Below are 19,246 nucleotides of genomic sequence, written 5' to 3'. Positions count from 1 at the left end.
AGGCCACATTTAAAGAACGCAAAAGGACGTTTATTGCTTATATTTCCTGATAAAATCGACTATATTAAAGCTGAACGTTTTTGAAAATGGTTAAAAATTAACAAACACATTGAGGGCCCTATCTTGCACCCAGCGCAATTGACTTTGTACACCGACGCATGTGTCATTCCTATTTTGCACCCGCGCAAAGCGGGCTTTTCCCTCCACAGAAGCTCGTCGCTAAACTAGTGAATGAACTTGCGCTACCTGGGCGGTTCAGCGCAAAAAAGGAGGCGTGTTCCGGCGCAAACAATCCCTGGTGCTATTTTGCTGTTCCATTAAACAATTGCGCCACTGACCAGAAAAAACCTAGTCTAAAGTCAGTGGCGCGTTGCGCGTTGTTCATTATGCTATTTTAAGGGCGCATGCTTGACCATAATGTATAGCGTGCACAACGCGCATACACTTTGCTCATGTAATCTACACAGATGCAACAGTTATTTTTGCAAATCATAAATTGTTACACTAAAAAATATTAACACATGAGATGACGGAAATCATTGTGGTGTGCCACGAAGATGTGAAAAAATAGGCATAAATCTAGCTTACAAATTATTCAGGCTAATTGTAGTCTAATAATTAAGGAGACCTGTTTGCCCAATAGTGGCAACTTCTGGCAAGACATATATGTATATAAGGACATCTAACAAATTGGTTTGTCCGTCAAGAACCAGGAAAAAAAATTGGTGAGGGTGGACGCAGCGATGTCCTCTGCTGGCGTCAGGTCCTGAGAGGCAGATCCACCTCCCGTTACACGGCGTGCCCGATTGATGCTGGCAAGCTTGGACTTTCCCCGTCTTCTGATGTCATTGTAGCGCTTGCGGCACTGGTGCGACGTCCTGGGGATGCCAGCTGATGAAACAATTGTGGCTATTTCCTCCCACGTCTGTTTAACCGACGCTATTTTGGGTGGGTTTCTCCCATCCCCATACAACACAACTTCTCTGTCTTTCACTGCTCTTACAAGAACATCAGTCTCCTCGGCTGTGAACCGCTCCTGGCGTGCGCCTGGTAAATACGCCATAATAATAGCAATCCATAATGGAACTTGCGCACCTGCTTTTAAAGGGAATGTTGGATGACGCTCTGATTGGTTTATTCACGTTACGCCCAAACCACACCTATGAATAATGAAGCTACTTCAGACCAACCCATTTTAGATTTGCGCCGGGCGCAAGAGCCATTTATCCCGCCGGGAAAATAGCAACAGCGCCGAGACCCGCCCACAAAGTTACTTGCGCTTCGCGCTTTGACACTTGCGTTTCAGATCGTTAAAATAGGGCCCTGAAAGTGACATATGGCTGCACTACAAATAATGTGAAGTTCAGGCAGTAACAAAAAACAGCAAAGATTAAAAGATACTGAGAATAACAATCCATATACGTATCCGTATAATTAAAAACGATAATTGTTAACCATTAGTTTGTGTCCACACAGCTGATATGTTTATTTGTGTGCACGAAATACTGCCTTTCGGCACTTGGATGTTCATTCAATGACACTTCTCCGTCGTTTTCTATGTTTCTCTCATGCTGGCACCAGTGTTGTTGTAAGAGCTGATGGCTTTGGAAAAGCCTGATTATTTTCGTTTTGACACGTGTTTCTGAAACGAAAAGTTGATCCTCGCTGTCTCCGTTCGTACGGTCTACGATTCGTATTTTGAGTTTTTTCCAGAGGTGGACAGTAACTAAGTAAATTTACTTGAGTACTGTACTTAAGTACACTTTTTGAGTATCTGTACTTTCCTTGAGTATCATTTTTTCTGGAAACTTTTTACTTTTACTTCACTACATTTGAAAGACAAATATCTTACTTTTTTCTCCACTACATTTCTATCTAGGTCCTCAAAGTCGAAAGTCGTTTATGTAGCAGCTTTGAAAGTCAGTGGATGAATTTTTTTCTTGTTTAAAAGTTTGTTTTTTTCAGACTATCAGTAATCACTCTTGTAGGGTCATGTGAAGTTTCCCAACATTGAATACTGACCAGTTTATAGCAAAATGAAAGAAGTTGGTTCCTCGGCACAGTGTGTGCACCCATGGCCATATTTAAAAAAAAAAAAAAAAAAATGTTTCAGTTTTATGAAAATATTAAAGATTAGTTTAGTTGGCACACACTTGATGCATGTCTCATAAAATGTTCAAAAATGTAAATGTCTGGGAGAAAGAGAAGAGTAAACAGTTGGGAGAACATCGGATGTGTATCAGTGAATTGGATCCGTGCATTCAGCCTTAAAGTGACAGCAGCTTTGTGAAGAGCTTTAACTTTTAACTTTTTAAGTATTTAAATGAGTTTAAGGTAGTCGTATGCTAGCATGTCGGATGGAGCATCACTGGCTGGCTTAAACCACCATGATGGCATAATGTGCATTTATACAACAATAATAAAATAATGCATCGACATAAAAAAAAGGAAATGTACTTTTGATACTTAAGTACTTTTAAAAACAAAATTCTTGTGTACTTTTACTAAAGTAAAAATCTGTTTTTCGAACTTTCACTTGTAACGGAGTAATATTTGACCAGTAGTACTTTTACTTTTACTCAAGTAATCGAGTTGTGTACTTTGTCCACCTCTGGTTTTTTCCCATTGCAACTTTGCTGCATTGTCTCATTTTATTACATCAACACAACAAAAGATGTGATGGGCTACTCCTTACAGAACATGCAGTTAAAAAGGCATGCATTTTTTAATCGGAACATGTACATTTATATGGTCACCAGTGGCGATCTCAGCAAAAATATCACTCGCAAATTAATATTTTTGGTGGTAAATGCGACCGTGTTAGTCGCAGTCTGGAGCCCTGTTAATGTTAGTAAATCAAAGTTGTTCATTGTTAGTTCATGTGCATTAACTAATGTTAACAAACACATTTTAATAATGTATTAGTAAATGTTGAAACTGACCTTAACGGAGAATAATAAATGCTGTTGTTCATGTCACTAATGTAGTGAACTATTGTAAAGTGTGTTATGTCAACCCTTCAGTCTTTCAGCCTGTGTGCTGTCATGTGCAGGGGGTAAAAATCATGCGAGTTGATTGTCTAAAACCGTGGTCCTCTGTTTTGTGTGTGTGTTTGCTTAGGGTTGTTTTTGTGTGTTGGACATACCACTCTAGATTGTAAATGGGGCAAAAGAGAGCTCCGGAAGGAGACGGCTCATCAAAGCCTGCACTAAGTTTGAAAAAGTGACGTTTTTAGTCAGCAGTAGTATTTTAGCCCTCACTGAGGCCCTCTTGTTCAGCTTGTCAATAGAGCGAACGTGCCCTGAATGGGAAACACCTGCTTAAGGGCTCTTGCTGGAAACCACACTTACTGAAACTCCCTGGTGAATCTGGAAACCTCTTGTGTTATTTTCCTGTTTTTAGGTTACACTGTAGAGGCTTCTGAATTAACCCTTGTTGTGAGGTCCAAATGACCCGTGAGTCTCTAAATTAAACTCACCTTTTCGTCCATTTTGTGCAAGAATGTCTTGGTCACTCTTTTCCATAAAGTGAAAGTGAATTATAATAACTGTTTTTTTGTTAAATATGGCTATTAGGGATGCTCCGATCATGAGTTTTGCTACCGATAGGACTGTCGTGATGATAACCACAATATTGTAATACTGTGATGCTGACAAGCCAACCGCAATATTGATTTATATTTTTCATAAGGCTACGTTCTTGTTTTTACACTTAATTCATGTGTATTGAATGTTAAATAAGTTAAGAGACTGATACTGGTGAAATATCAGCAGTCTTAGAAAGCCTCAGAACTAATTGTTATACAAACAATAGCCCAACACGCTTTATTGTCAGGTTTCCTGTTATCTGGACCCTTACTTTGACATTGTTCTGTTTCCTTTAGTTCCTGTTTCTCAGCTCTGTTTCAGTTACATTGGTCACTGAATATGTCCTTGTTTGTATCTGTAGTTATTTATTAGTTTCACATTTGTCTACTTTCTTTTGTTCTACCCCTGTTTTTATAGCCCTGTGTTTCAGTTGTTCTTGGTCAGTTCTTGTTATGCATTGTGGTTTGCGTTATTCTCCTCCGTGTTCATTTAAAGTGTTTGGATTTAGGGCTGCACGATATATCATTTTAGCATCGATATCGCGAATGTCGTTGTAATTCGCTTCAACCTTTCCGAAATTTATGAAAGATTATCTTATGGAAGATTCAAGTGGTGTGAGTGTGTGTGTGTGTGTGTGAGGAATTGGAAGCCATCAGAATACGGATATTTCTACATGCAGCGTCATCGCGCATCTGCGGTTAAAAACTAAGCTCAGAATCGATCCAGAATTCTCCCACCCCTATTGTATAGTATGACAAACAAAATATTAGAAAGATTAAACAAATTGTTCTGTTGCATAGCGTGCCAAGTTGATCCTTCCTCAGAGCTGCTTTACTCTCGCGTGTCACGTGACCAGAGTGTAATCGCAGCCTTTTGCGACCAGTTTTATCATATCGCGATATTATCGCAAATGCGATTAATCGTTCAGCCCTACTGGAAGTCCTATAGCTTTACCAAAGCAGAATGTCATGTCACTCCCTAAAGATTTTCTCAAAATCTACACATTATGTTGGTTGTGTGTGTGTGTGTGTGTGTGTGGGCTCTTAGTAAATCGAGATAATGTTTCGCGAAGGCAAAAGCGCGCCAGTGGGGACTTTTTACGTTTTTATGTCAGTAAATAGTGATCGGTTCATGAGATCAGCCAAATTTAGTGACTACTGATTGAGTGAATATGATTGTTATTGTTGAGCATCTGTCCATCATCGTATAAAGCCCATCCTGATGATTTGATTGGTCCGAACCGCTCTGGTTTGAGCATAGTTGCTCCACAACAGATCAAGTCCAGACCGAACTTCCCAACCTCAAATGTTGTGGGTGGGGCTAAGTTCGGCTGGCATCCAGGCTAACCTTGACCTGGAATGCAGTACGTACACAATTGAGACCATCTTAGTTGAGCTTTTTGTTATTTTAGACTTTGAAACTTTCACTTTCATTATATGAAAAAGGAAAGGATTACCCATTAATTTTCCTATATTAGAATGTCTATATCTTTAGTACTGTAGTGCCAGAACACACAAAGCTGCAAAGTGTGCTATGCTGGTAGCCTAATGATTAAGAAGTGCGTTTGCTGACTCACAGATTGCAAGTTCTAAGTAAAGGTCCTAAGTAGAGGTGACCCAGTAATTGCATTCACTAAGCTCAAAATCCTGCTATTTCTTCATTGTGCACTTAACCCCTTAAAGTTCCAGAAGGATTATTATAGTTACTGTAAATAGTTTTGAATTTAATGCATGCACAAAATGTCATGTAGTTTATTTTAATGGTAAAATGTTATAAATAAAAGTAATGATGTTAAATTAAAGGTCCCACTTTATATTAGGTGGCCTTAACTACTATGAACTAAGTGTTCATATTGTATTGCTAAACACTTTTGCTGATATTAAGGTGGGATACGGGTAAAGTTAGGGACCGGTGTGGTGGTGTGGGTAAGTTTAAGGGTAAAGTTAGGGACAGGTGTGATGGTGTGGGTAAGTTTAAGGGTAAAGTTAGGGACAGGTGTGGTGGTTTGGGTAAGTTTAAGGGTAAAGTTAGGGACAGGTGTGGTGGTGTGGGTAAGTTTAAGGGTAAAGTTAGGGACAGGTGTGGTGGTGTGGGTAAGTTTAAGGGTAAAGTTAGGGACAGGTGTGGTGGTGTGGGTAAGTTTAAGGGTAAAGTTAGGGACAGGTGTGGTGGTTTGGGTAAGTTTAAGGGTAAAGTTAGGGACAGGTGTGGTGGTTTGGGTAAGTTTAAGGGTAAAGTTAGGGACAGGTGTGGTGGTGTGGGTAAGTTTAAGGGTAAAGTTAGGGACAGGTGTGGTGGTGTGGGTAAGTTTAAGGGTGGGGTTAGGGACAGGTGTGGTGGTGTGGGTAAGTTTAAGGGTAAAGTTAGGGACAGGTGTGATGGTGTGGGTAAGTTTAAGGGTAAAGTTAGGGACAGGTGTGGTGGTGTGGGTAAGTTTAAGGGTAAAGTTAGGGACAGGTGTGAGGGTGTGGGTAAGTTTAAGGATAAAGTTAGGGACAGGTGTGGTGGTTTGGGTAAGTTTAAGGGTAAAGTTAGGGACAGGTGTGGTGGTGTGGGTAAGTTTAAGGATAAAGTTAGGGACAGGTGTGGTGGTGTGGGTAAGTTTAAGGGTAAAGTTAGGGACAGGTGTGATGGTGTGGGTAAGTTTAAGGGTAAAGTTAGGGACAGGTGTGGTGGTGTGGGTAAGTTTAAGGGTAAAGTTAGGGACAGGTGTGGTGGTTTGGGTAAATTTAAGGGTAGAGTTATGGACAGGTGTGGTGGTGTGGGTAAGTTTAAGGATAAAGTTAGGGACAGGTGTGGTGGTTTGGGTAAGTTTAAGGGTAAAGTTAGGGACAGGTGTGGTGGTGTGGGTCAGTTTAAGGGTAAGGTTAGGGACAGGTGTGGTGGTGTGGGTAAGTTTAAGGGTAAAGTTAGGGACAGGTGTGGTGGTTTGGGTAAGTTTAAGGGTAAAGTTAGGGACAGGTGTGGTGGTTTGGGTAAGTTTAAGGGTAAAGTTAGGGACATGTGTGGTGGTGTGGGTAAGTTTAAGGGTAGGGTTAGGGACAGGTGTGGTGGTTTGGGTAAATTTAAGGGTAGAGTTATGGACAGGTGTGGTGGTGTGGGTAAGTTTAAGGATAAAGTTAGGGACAGGTGTGGTGGTTTGGGTAAGTTTAAGGGTAAAGTTAGGGACAGGTGTGGTGGTGTGGGTCAGTTTAAGGGTAAGGTTAGGGACAGGTGTGGTGGTGTGGGTCAGTTTAAGGGTAGAGTTAGGGACAGGTGTGGTGGTGTGGGTAAGTTTAAGGGTAAAGTTAGGGACAGGTGTGGTGGTTTGGGTAAGTTTAAGGGTAAAGTTAGGAACAGGTGTGGTGGTGTGGGTAAGTTTAAGGGTAAAGTTAGGAACAGGTGTGGTGGTGTGGGTAAGTTTAAGGGTAAAGTTAGGGACAGGTGTGGTGGTTTGGGTAAGTTTAAGGGTAAAGTTAGGGACAGGTGTGGTGGTGTGGGTAAGTTTAAGGTAAAGTTAAGGACAGGTGTGGTGGTGTGGGTAAGTTTAAGGTAAAGTTAAGGACAGGTGTGGTGGTGTGGGTAAGTTTAAGGTAAAGTTAAGGACAGGTGTGGTGGGATGGGTAAGTTTAAGGGTAAAGTTAGGGACAGGTGTGGTGGTTTGGGTAAGTTTAAGGGTAAAGTTAGGGACAGGTGTGGTGGTTTGGGTAAGTTTAAGGGTAAAGTTAGGGACGTGTGGTGGTGTGGGTAAGTTTAAGGGTAAAGTTAGGGACAGGTGTGATGGTGTGGGTAAGTTTAAGGGTAAAGTTAGGGACAGGTGTGAGGGTGTGGGTAAGTTTAAGGGTAAAGTTAGGGACAGGTGTGGTGGTGTGGGTAAGTTTAAGGGTAAAGTTAGGGACAGGTGTGGTGGTGTGGGTAAGTTTAAGGGTAAAGTTAGGGACAGGTGTGATGGTGTGGGTAAGTTTAAGGGTAAAGTTAGGGACAGGTGTGGTGGTGTGGGTAAGTTTAAGGGTAAAGTTAGGGACGTGTGGTGGTGTGGGTAAGTTTAAGGGTAAAGTTAGGGACAGGTGTGGTGGTGTGGGTAAGTTTAAGGGTAAAGTTAGGGACAGGTGTGATGGTGTGGGTAAGTTTAAGGGTAAAGTTAGGGACAGGTGTGAGGGTGTGGGTAAGTTTAAGGGTAAAGTTAGGGACAGGTGTGGTGGTGTGGGTAAGTTTAAGGGTAAAGTTAGGGACGTGTGGTGGTGTGGGTAAGTTTAAGGGTAAAGTTAGGGTCAGGTGTGATGGTGTGGGTTAGTTTAAGGGTAAAGTTAGGGACAGGTGTGAGGGTGTGGGTAAGTTTAAGGGTAAAGTTAGGGACAGGTGTGGTGGTGTGGGTAAGTTTAAGGGTAAAGTTAGGGACAGGTGTGGTGGTGTGGGTAATGTAATTACATGCAAGTAATTTTTAAAATGTAAAAACTTCTATGTACACAATAAGTGCATTGTATCAAATGATTAATTTAAATGTTAGTACATAGGTCACCTAATATAAAGAGGGTCCAAATTAAATATTTATAAAAAAAAAAGTCTTACTACATATATATAATATGTGTGTGTATGTATATAAGTGTGTGTTTATTTATAAATGTATGCTTCATTTTCACCTAGGAGATATTTTCACCTATTTATATTTAGCCAACTTCTAGGAACAATTTTATCATCTAAGTATATAGCTTAGAAACACACAAACACAAATTTTGGCCCAAAAAAAAAGACTTGAAGAGAAAAAATGGTTATGATTTAGTTTGTTTCTATTATGAAATTCCTTAATGAGCGCCAAGTGTCTAATTAGGAGATCTTATTCCCCCACTCCCAAGTGTGCACACTTGTTTAGGATCCGTCTAATGAGTTTTGTTTCGATGTGTTTATTTCATTTCAATCACAGCCCTTCTCTTGTTCTCATCACTCGCTATTATGCTATTGATATGGGGCAGCGCAAATAGCGGAGTGTACATATCCTCATTAGAAGCGAGTGTTTTTGTGATGGGAGGCGAGGCTCCGTGCTGCTGCTTGACTAATAGGGGTTGGCTGGGGCCCCTGAGGAGTCTCTAATGACCGCCTGTGTCAGATTCCCTTACAGCCGGGCTCGTGGCACAGACACAAGGAGCTGCCCGGAGCTATGTGCGTGTATACGTGTGTGTTTGTGTGAAAGGGTAGGTGTCACAAATACATAAAGTCTCAGCCAGCTGCTTGTTTTTGCTAAAAATTAATTGAGAGGGCACTCTCAAATTAGCTGTTGATTTCTGAAATGGGCTACTGTGATTTGACTTCAGATCATTTTTATAGATGTGTTTATGAAACCAGATTTGTATAGAGAAATAATAATGGACAGTAGGTTTGTGAGACAGATTTGAACCTCACAAGACCATCCTCACCCTGAAGCATGTGTGCTAACTGCTAGGTCATGGCTCTGGTGTTTTTGCAGTATAATTATGTTGCGTAAGAACTTTGTCTAGTTAAGTGTAAAGATATGCTCATCTCTTTGTGATGCTATCTGTGCCCAAAGGGTCAAACAGCCTGAGCAGATGTAGTTTAAGCTCAGCTGGATGAGCATTATCAATAACTCATAGGCATAATGAACTCAGGATTTTGGGATTTATTCTCACATACTTTTAGGATTGTGTATGGAAACATGTGTTTCATGTGTTTTTTTTATTATATCTATTATTTGGGCATATTTTTGGGGAGAATGTTAGAAAAATTGGTAACAATAAGGTTCATTAGTTAACATTAGTTAACTACATTAGTTAACATGAACTAATAATGAACTGCACTTATAAAGCATTTATTTATCTTTGTTAATGTTAATTTCGACATTTACTAATGCATTATTAAAATCTTGCTAACATTAGTTAATGCACCGTGAACAAACCATGAACAGCGGGATTTTTATTAACTAACGTTAACAAAGATGAACTAATGCTGAACAAAGGTGTTGTTCATTGTTAGTTTGTTTTAACTAATGCATTAACTAGTGTTAACTAATACAACCTTATTGTAAAGTGTTACCGAAAAATTCTGCTTGATTATTATGCCACAACAAAATTATGAGTGCCATTTACAATCGGTGTTGGGTGTAACTAGTTACTAAATAGTTAGTTAATGTAATTTAATTACTTTTCCCATGAAAAAGTAAGGGATTACTCTTATTTTTTTCTGTAATGTAATTACAGTTACTTCTAATGTAGTTGAACTATAGACTGTAGAACAATTATATATAATACAAAAAATGGAATTAACATCAAAATTTAAAGTCTAACATTAAAATGAATGTTTTTATGTAGCCTTCTCACAGTCTTTGGTCCGTTAATAAGAATAATGTATGTAGTTTTATATTATTTATTTGAATGAATTAAAAGAGCCGTTTCATGTCTATCTTTGAATCACTAGTCGAGGTTGATATAGGATTTAGAAAGCAACAAGTAACTAAATGCTTTTTGGACAGAGTAATTTGTAATTAGTAACTAATAATTCATAACTTTTTTTAGAGTAACTTACCCAACACTGTTTATAATTAAATAACAAAATATCAAATCAAGTGGCATTTATTTTATTTTATTTTATTTATTTTTAGTTAATGTAATTTAATTACTTTCCCCTTGAAAAAGTAAGGGATTACTCTTATTTTTTTCTGCAATTTAATTACAGTTACTTCTGATGTAATTGAACTAAATACTGTTTATAGACTGTAGAACAATCATAAATAATATTATACAAGAAAGTCTAACATTAAAATACATGTTTTTATGTAGCCATCTCACATTTGTACAACTTTGGTCAGTTAATAAGAATAATGAATGTAGTTTTATATTAATATTATTTATTGTTTTAATTTAATGAATTAAGAGAGCTGTTTCATGTCTATCTTTGAATCACTAGTCGAGGTTGATATAGGATTTAGAAAGTAACAAGTAATTGAATACTTTTTGGACAGAGTAATTTGTAATTGGTAGATGTAATTAGTAACTAGTAATTCATAACTTTTTTTAGAGTAACTTATCCAACACTGTTTACAATTATATAACGAAATGTCAAACCAAGTGGCATTTATTTTAAATAAAGACTGCACAAACATACTTTTCAAACAAAATAAGTTAGATTTTTAGTTATGAAATAAGACATACAATTTGAAATACAGTAAAATATATCGTTTCTTTGCTTGAGGAGAACTGATTTCATTCTTCCACAAAAAATCCCCTTGCTTAAAGTCATTAAACAGTAAAAGCTCTAGCAGAATTTGTTTCCACATGCCGCTTGGTTTGATAATTTGTTTCAGACATTTTAATTGTGACTGAGGTGTCCAACTATTATTTCATGCTACTGTATGTTTGTCCCCAGTTAATTGGGGCTATATTTAAAATGAAAGCTATACCTTGATAGCTAGACTATGGGCTGCATGCATGGGAAAATGAACAGATTTAAATCATTAGTGTATGCGGTTATCATGTGTGGTAGAGATGTCCGTGCCGTCCTCTTGATGTCTGCTCATCGACTGCATTATACACCTCGTTCAAATGCTCATTAGGCAAAACGCCAGAAGTCTGTCAACTTTTAACACCAATAACAGGATGCTCAGTCGGGTCCATCGCCAAGAGCTGCCACTGAGAGCTTTCTTTTGTCTGTGCTAGGACAGTTTTTTTTTCCTGTGCGAATTGTAATGCAGCTTTTCACAGTCTGCCACGTAACGTCCTCTATAGATTTTTGCCCGTTTATTGCTGAGAAAATCTTGTAACCTGCAGAGAGCGGATGAATTGCAAGGCCGTGGCCTGACCGACTGACAAACGGAGGGGTATATCCCTCCTCTGGCCTCTTGCAGGACCTTACAGGAGAATTGGCAATGTCAAGGGATGAGGATTTGAGAGTCAAGTGTCGCTGAATGGGAGCGTTGGTGGTCTGGGTGCAGCTGCCTCGAGAACAAGTGGAAGAAATGCAGAGACAGCGAGAGTAGCGCGCCCCATGGAAGCGGACCTCTCCTTACTTTTGTCTTTCATCGTGCGGGCCGGCCGCTGAAAGGCTTGGCAGGGCCTGTGACTCCAGGCAGCTAAGCTAGCAGCTCCTAGCACTCAGTATGCAGCCAAAGTGCTGGAATGACAACGACTCCATTCATTGTGGAGGTAGAGGCAAAGCTGTGGATCTCCTCTATTTTGTAGAATAGGAGGGATGGGGAGGGGGACGACTTTGCCCAACTCGCAGTACAGCGGACGATGTAAGGATGAGAGAGCGAGAGAGAGAGAAACAGAAAGGGAGGGAGTGAGCGAGAAAGTGGCAGCGGTGGAGGGGGACCTTCCATGCCGAATGATTGAAAGAGGCGGAGAGGAAGCAGAACTCCATCAGATGAAATGAGGTGAAAATAATTCAGGCATTAATCAAGCCTGGCCAAAAGGAGACTGCCCCCCCTTTCTCTCTCTCTCTCTCTCTCTCTCTCTCTCTGCGGAAGCAAACGGAGAGGTGTGAATGAAGAACTCGAGAGTTAAGACGAGAGAACTATCGAATCATCATGTCGGAGTCCAACAGCGGCGCAGCTTGCATTGCTGATCAGGTCAGTTGTCTTCTTGTCTCATATTTTTCTGCTGTTTTGAAACGGGTTTTCGTTTTCTTTAGATCCCCCGAGAGGGAAATTTGAAAATGTTGAGCGAGCACGTTACCCGACGCATCAAAGCGGCAATTGTACGAAGCTGCCCGGACGACGGTGCAGGGTCCTGAAAGAACTGAATTAATCAGGACCAAGCATTGTCTCCGCTGCCTTATTTTTCGGCCATCATTCAGGGGGCCTGTGACGACTCAATAGCCCGCAGACCACGTGAGAAAGGGGCTGCAGCTCTTTAAAAACCACACCACGTGTGGGCCAACTGAAAAGTTTTTATAACAAATTGCAGTGGGAAGTTCTGGCGACGCTGGTGGAAGGGTATGTGATAAAGTTTCCAAGGAAGTGGGCAGGAGAGCAGTGTTTGAGAGACAGAAGGAAGGAGGAAAGTGTCCGGGCTGAAAGGAGGGCTGGCCCATATTTCTCTCTTCCTTCACCTCCTTTTTTTTAGCCACCAAGGCACTTGTCACTTAAACAATCATAGGGGAGATTTATTGGAAATAAAACGTATGGATATCCGATAAGGTACTTTGTGCCTCGGAGATTTGTTGCAGTGCCACTTTTGGTTGCATCCTTACCATTGCGTCCCTTCCGCCGTTCTGTGGGATTGTGTGAATTAGGATAAAGTGACTAAATAAAAACGGATGAGACAAAATCAGGTTACTTTTTAATTAATAGACGTCATTATTTGACAAAATCCATTTATCGTCATCTTGTTTAATCTTGATATGAGTGTTAATTAAAATCGTTTCTATCATATATCTCAAGTTCGTCTCAAATTGCATTGTCATGAAGTTTTTACAAAGTTTTTAGTGAGCAAATTCTCCTTCATTGTTTTAATTAGTACCGAGAAGCATTTATAGTCTGGCCATTTGGACACAATGTCCAATTTTGTCGGTCTTTGACATTGGGGATGAGACCTTTGAAACCTCAGGAGCAATGCTCATCTGACGTTATAACTATGAGCACATAATCATATCACTGCCAATTCATTATTTAACAGCTAGACCTGCCTTATTATAGACAATGCTCATCATTATTCTACATATAGAAGGCTTAAATGAACAGTAGCAACAGCCGGTTTAATTATACATTTTTACGTATCAGACAAAATAGGAAAACAGTCACAGCAGTGTGGTCACTTTTAAGAGGATGATTTTAGTTTTCTTTAAGTCTGTAACGTATCTCACTTGAGCAATGTTTGATTCCCCATGGTATTTGACCCCTGTAAAGACTGCAAAATAGGGTTTGATGAGGTGTACTGATTTATTTAATGATTTCTAGCAGTGCCAGGACCCTGAGAGGCTCCACAGACTCAGGTGTCCAGCTGTAGAGCTCACTGATTTAAAACACACACACACACACAGCGGAGCAGGTGCATCTGCCAGAGCTTCAGCCTCCAGCCTCCAAACCCCTCGTGTGTATTGTGTACTCAGTCATTTGTGCATGCGATGGGGAAACATCATCATTTCCCTGTTTATGCTTGAAAATGTGCATCCTTTGGAAAGTTTGCGTCGGGGCTAATTGTCCATTTCTGATTTGCCTGTTTGCCTGATATTTTTAATTTGCACATTGCACAAAAAAGTATATAATGTACTTTTCAACTTCAAAACTTCAACTGAATCTACATATCCAAAATGATCAAACCTGAAAGCTTTAATTTAACTAGTGTATAGGAGCGTACACATAATTCAGTTTAAGATTAAAGGGATAGTTCACCCAAAAATAAACATTTCCCCATGGTTTACTCGCCCTCAAGTCATCCTAGGTGTCTACTTTCAGACAAATACAATCGGAGTTATATTAAAAAATGTCCTGGCTCTGCCAAGCTTATAATTTGAAGTCCAATAAAGTGCTTCCATCCATTATAAAAGTGCTCCACAAGGCTCCGGGGGTTAATAAAGGCCTTCTGAAGCATAGAAAAATATCCTTATTTAACATGTTATAAAGTAAAACATCAAGCTTCCGTCAGACCACCTTCTGTATTCAGCTTACGAAAAAAGCATAACTGACTGTGCGTTCACATCAGACGTGACTAAATCGCGTTGTTCGCGCGTAGTTGGATGCTTGAACATTTTGAGTTTACTCGCTTCATTCGCGCAACAGGCGCAAATTTGCGTCATAGGAGGGGCTTCTGCCAGCCGGCTCGTCTCGTTACGAAATAGCTGACTTGGATTGTTTTAAAATACAGCGAATAAGCTCACATTTGCCGGCTTTAGCTAGCTTGTAGTATCAATAGGGTGAATTCAGGGGGATTGGGACAGTTTTTCCAAGTCATCTCAATGGCAAAAATTGTCCCAATCAGCCTGAAATCACCCTATGTAGAGCTCAAATTGAGTAAAGACCTCACTCACTTTCTTCCACGCAAGATCCTTTTTATTCCTGTTTCTATAAAGTACCTACAGCTCCGGGTATCCACATATGAATTTGTCCTCATTGTTGTCACTACTAGAGTAAGCTCCTGATTGGTTAACGCGGCACAAATAGCCAGCAAAGTTCCGATTTTTCAACTTGTGCGAATCACGCTTCAAACGCTCAATTCGCGCGAAAAAACTTAATTTGCATTGACTTAACATGTAAATCACTCGCGCGAAACGCTTCATTCGCGTCTGGTGTGAACGCACCATGACGCAATGTAGGATGTAGCGTAAGCGTTTTGAACTGCGAGAGGCTTCCTTACACAATTTTTAAAATGGATTTCTTGTTTCAATTATGTACACCTAAATTTAATGTTTAACAAAAAAGTTTTTTTTCAATCTAATGATAATGACATCATTACTATTTATCTGTCTATGTTTCTATCAGGACCAACTAAAGAGGAATTTCTGCATTACACAAATATAACTGTATTAACAGATTAGTTTTTCACTTTTTTTAAAGTGCCGTTACTGATAGAGGTTCTCTGTAAACAATGCTAAAGCTTGATCACGTCATTGCTGATCATTTTCATTCGCACTATTCCACATTTCTTGGTCCCTCAAAATGTGCAGCATTCTCCAGCTGTGCCGTTTCCTCTGATTAGTGCTATGCTGTAGATTCAGCTCTGTATTGTTTGACAGCTTGGGCTCTATGGAGCTCCTATATTAGCTCTGCTGTAGTATAGTGAATTCTGCTGGATCCTGTAGTATTGTCTAATGCTATCTATTAGAGTAGAGCATGCCTGACTAATAATTGAGATAATATGAGCCAGTAATTTCATTTGAGTAACTTACTGGGTCAAAATGTCTTCACAATGATCTATGATGATCGCCGTTTATAAGGCAAATGCTGTTCGTTTTGATTGCAACACTCGATCATTTATCTTACAGTTAAAGAGATGCTGTGTCTAGTGATTGGGTTCACATGATGTCCCAAAGAGCAACAGATAATGACTCCATAATGCTTGGGGAGAGTGAGTGAGTTTAGCAAAAAATCTCTTTAACAGTGTCATATGCACAGATATGAAGACTTGTGTGAGCATGCACTGTCGATAATGTTACATAATGTCTTTGACTGACTGTAATGTATATCACAATGTCGACTTTTTTGTATTATGCAAACAAAGATTGTGACACTATTTACATGTGACAAATACAAAATGACCTAGGCAAACAAACATAACAGCCAACATTCTGTGTGTGTGTGTGTATCTGGGTGTGGGAGTGAAAGCAAATAAATAAAGTAACATCTAGAAATGTATAAGAGCTATAACAATAGTAAAACAAATAATGACAAAAATAATAATAATAATAATAATAATAAACTAATTTAATCTGGAATGAGGGGGAGGTTAGAGGATGAGGAAGAGGACAAATAATAATAGTAGTAGTAGTAGTAATAATAATAATAATAATAATAATAATATGAAATTATGTTAAAGGATTAGTTCACTTTTAAATAACTTTTGTTGATAATTTACTCACCCCAATGTCACCCCCATGTCATCCATTCTTTTCTGCAGTCAAAAGAAATTAAAATTTTTGATGAAAACAATCCGGGGTTTTTCTCCATATAATGGACTTCAATGGGCTTCAAACGGTTCAAGGTCCAAATGACAGTTTCAGTGCAGCTTCAAAGAGCTTTAAACGATACCAGGCGATGAATAAGGGTCTTATCTAGCGAAAAGATCCGTTTCTGCGAGAAACCAAGCAGTATTTATGCTATTATTTTACCTCTTATCAGACGAACGTGATCATCTCTGAGCTCAGCCATAACTTCCGCTAAGTGAGGTCAAAATGCGAGCATGGTCATAGATGTATACATAGATGCCTCATTAGCGCCAGTCGAATGAGGCATCTACGATCGATATATCTATGACCACGCTCGTATTTTGACCTCACTTAGCAGAAGTTATGGCGGAGCTCAGAGATGACCATGTTCGTCTGGTAAGAGGTAAAATAATAGCATAAATACTGCTCGGTTTCTCGCAGAAACGGATCGTTTTGCTTGAACCTTGAACCGTTTGGAGCCCATTGAAGTCCATTATATGGAGAAAAACCCCGGAATGTTTTCATCAAAAATCTTAATTTCTTTTCGACTGAAGAAAGAAAGACACGGACATCTTGGATGACATGGGGGTGAGTAAATTATCAGCAAAAGTTTATTTAAAAGTGAACTAATCCTTTAAGGCTTCCTCTGATCCCTCCATGGCCACGGCATAAATGAGTGCCCTGCCCATGTCACGCCACAACGGGCCGTCAATGAGAGATGCCGCGGGGCACAGGCCCAAAGTCCAACCCCCATCACCCAGGACACTCCCCACCCCAGGCCGCCACACACATGCCACGCTTACCCTGGTTTAGTTTTTTGTTTTCATTGATAAACACATAATAGATGTGTATGAGTGTCAACTAGTGTCTGATGCATTAAAAAGCGATGTGTATAGTGTAGAACCAGCCCAGTGCAAAGCCCTGGTCACCACACCCTGTGTGTGTGTGTTTTGTCTTTGTGTGTCTCTTAATAGATGTGTATGCATCTCAGCTAATATGTGATGCATTAAAAAAGCGAGGCATGCAATGCTGAACCAGCCAAAGGCGAAATCCAGGGTCAAAAGAGTACGGGAAGGCACAAGCCCAAGCCCCCAGATCCCACACCACAACTAATCCCAACCGGACAGGGGCTGGGATGCCACGGCCAAATGGGGTCCCGAAGCAGGGGAGAATTTATTAAAATTTTTGTATGTATTTAACTAGGTTTAATATTAATCAGTAGGGGTGTAACGGTATACGTATTCGTACCGAACCGTTTCGGTACAGGGCTTTGCTCCTGAGGTTTCAAAGGTCAATTGGACATTGTGTCCAAATGGCCAGATCAAAAAGCACTATAAATGCTTCTCGGTACTAATTAAAACAATGAAAGAGAATTTGCTCACTAAAAACTCTTCACGAATATAACTTCATGACAATGCAATTTGAGACTGAACATTTCCCCAAACTTGAGATATATGATAGAAACGATTTTAATTAACACGTCTGTTCCGAACGGTTTCCGAGTGCAATCTTTAACAGTTCACAGTCGGCTTGTTTTAAGCGCGGAACACACTTCAATCCGAGTTCCCACATAAACATATTAAGTATTCAGTCCATTTTATCACGAAATTCAAATGATAAATGCCGTTTTGACGATCTATGTGGCGTGACTGATCACAGCTCAAGCGGCCGCGATCATCTGTGAAGGCGATCGATCATCTCTTCCTAAAGAATAAACATGAATGAACATCTGAAGGTATGTTGAGGATACATTACAACTTACTGTCACGTATCATATGTGGTGTAATCGCTCAATCAGTGTTTCAACGGCGGAAAGACGTCAATATAACTGCTTTTAAACTAAACAATGTCATGTAACGTTAGCATCACATTTACCTCAGGCAGTCATTCAGTGTCCACAGAATTTTATTCACTAGAAAAATCAACTCTTTCACTAAATAGGCTCTATATTAGCCTATATATTCATTATATTCTACTTAACCTGTTAGGGATGTCTTGATTATTTCATGCATGTCATGAAAATGACAGACACTGTGTATAAATGATTATATTTCAACAACGAATTGGAGAAATGTATAATTAGATTTAGAAGTTAATGCAAAAACTGCCTTATGTGAAATTTATATGTTTGCATACAATGTATTATTTGTGTGTTGATTATTATACCTAAAAATAAATAGCAACTGAACTTAGGCTAATAGTTTGGGCTCTGTTGTTAACCTTTAATATTAATGTGCAAGTAAGGGCTCTCTATATAGTTTACAGCAATATCTTCAATAAACTTTAGTTATAATTTAATTAATTCAAGGACAGACACTTTTTTTCTTCTTCACTAAACCACTGTTTAATAAAAATAAATAAAAAGCCATTTTTGATAGAGGTGTATTGTTGAGGTTGGTTTCAAAGGTCAGCAGATTCATGTCTGTTGGAAAATAATGAGAGATGACCAAATTCCTTGATTTCCAGTTCGTGAGGATAGTTTTCTTGGTGATATTTAGAGCCACTAGGAGTAACTGGCTGTTTGACATCCCAAAAGGACGGATTCAGTGATGTTTGTCACGGAATTTTTTTAATTAGGGTGCAATGCTAAATGGCTTGAACATTGGTGTCTGGGTTATTTTGTGCAATGTGAGCAGATTTCTGAAGGAAATCCAATTTTAAACAATTTTCGTCCAGTTAGGTGAAATCTATGATAATGTACGAGTTGCAGGTTGGCATCTTTTTTTCATATTTTTGCAGATTTATGTCCAGAAAGCGGCATCGGGAGTAATGGATAAGTCTGATTCCCATTTAGCATTTGGTAAGCTTTAATGTATTGTCTGATTTTGATATAATTCTGAATATTTTGGAGAGAGTTATTTCGAGGGGGATATATTTATTAGCTCTGAGATTGAATGGGAAAGGTGTAGGTTAATTGTCTGTCGATTTCTAATTGGATAGATGATTTGATTTGTAAGTATTCCGAAATACATTTACAAACAAGTGGGAAAATGGTGGCAGGTTATTATTATAAAGGATATGTTGAAGTTGTGTGCCCATGTGCGTAAGTTGAGTGGCTGCTTGTTAACTGCAAAATATACCAACTGGGGGTG

General features: G+C 39.4%; 1 protein-coding gene across 3 annotated transcripts in view; it reads left to right on the top strand.

The window, feature by feature from the left end:
* Nucleotides 1–19,246, top strand: part of slc6a9 (solute carrier family 6 member 9) — a 108,815-nt gene that overhangs the window by 35,035 nt on the left and 54,534 nt on the right. The window contains exon 1 of one of the 3 annotated variants that reach the window (XM_079820057.1): nucleotides 11,840–12,141. The exons of the other annotated variants lie outside the window; for them this stretch is intronic. Within the exon in view, the coding sequence (XP_079676183.1) occupies nucleotides 12,100–12,141 (42 nt within the window). The 5' untranslated portion in view covers nucleotides 11,840–12,099. Of the gene's footprint in view, nucleotides 1–11,839; nucleotides 12,142–19,246 lie in introns of those variants that run through there. 3 annotated transcript variants of the gene reach the window in all.

This window comes from Gobio gobio (assembly GCF_949357685.1).
Source record: "Gobio gobio genome assembly, chromosome: 6".
Taxonomy (NCBI): domain Eukaryota; kingdom Metazoa; phylum Chordata; class Actinopteri; order Cypriniformes; family Gobionidae; genus Gobio; species Gobio gobio.
Note: the sequence above shows the minus strand (reverse complement) of the source record. Positions and strands in the feature narration are given on the sequence as shown.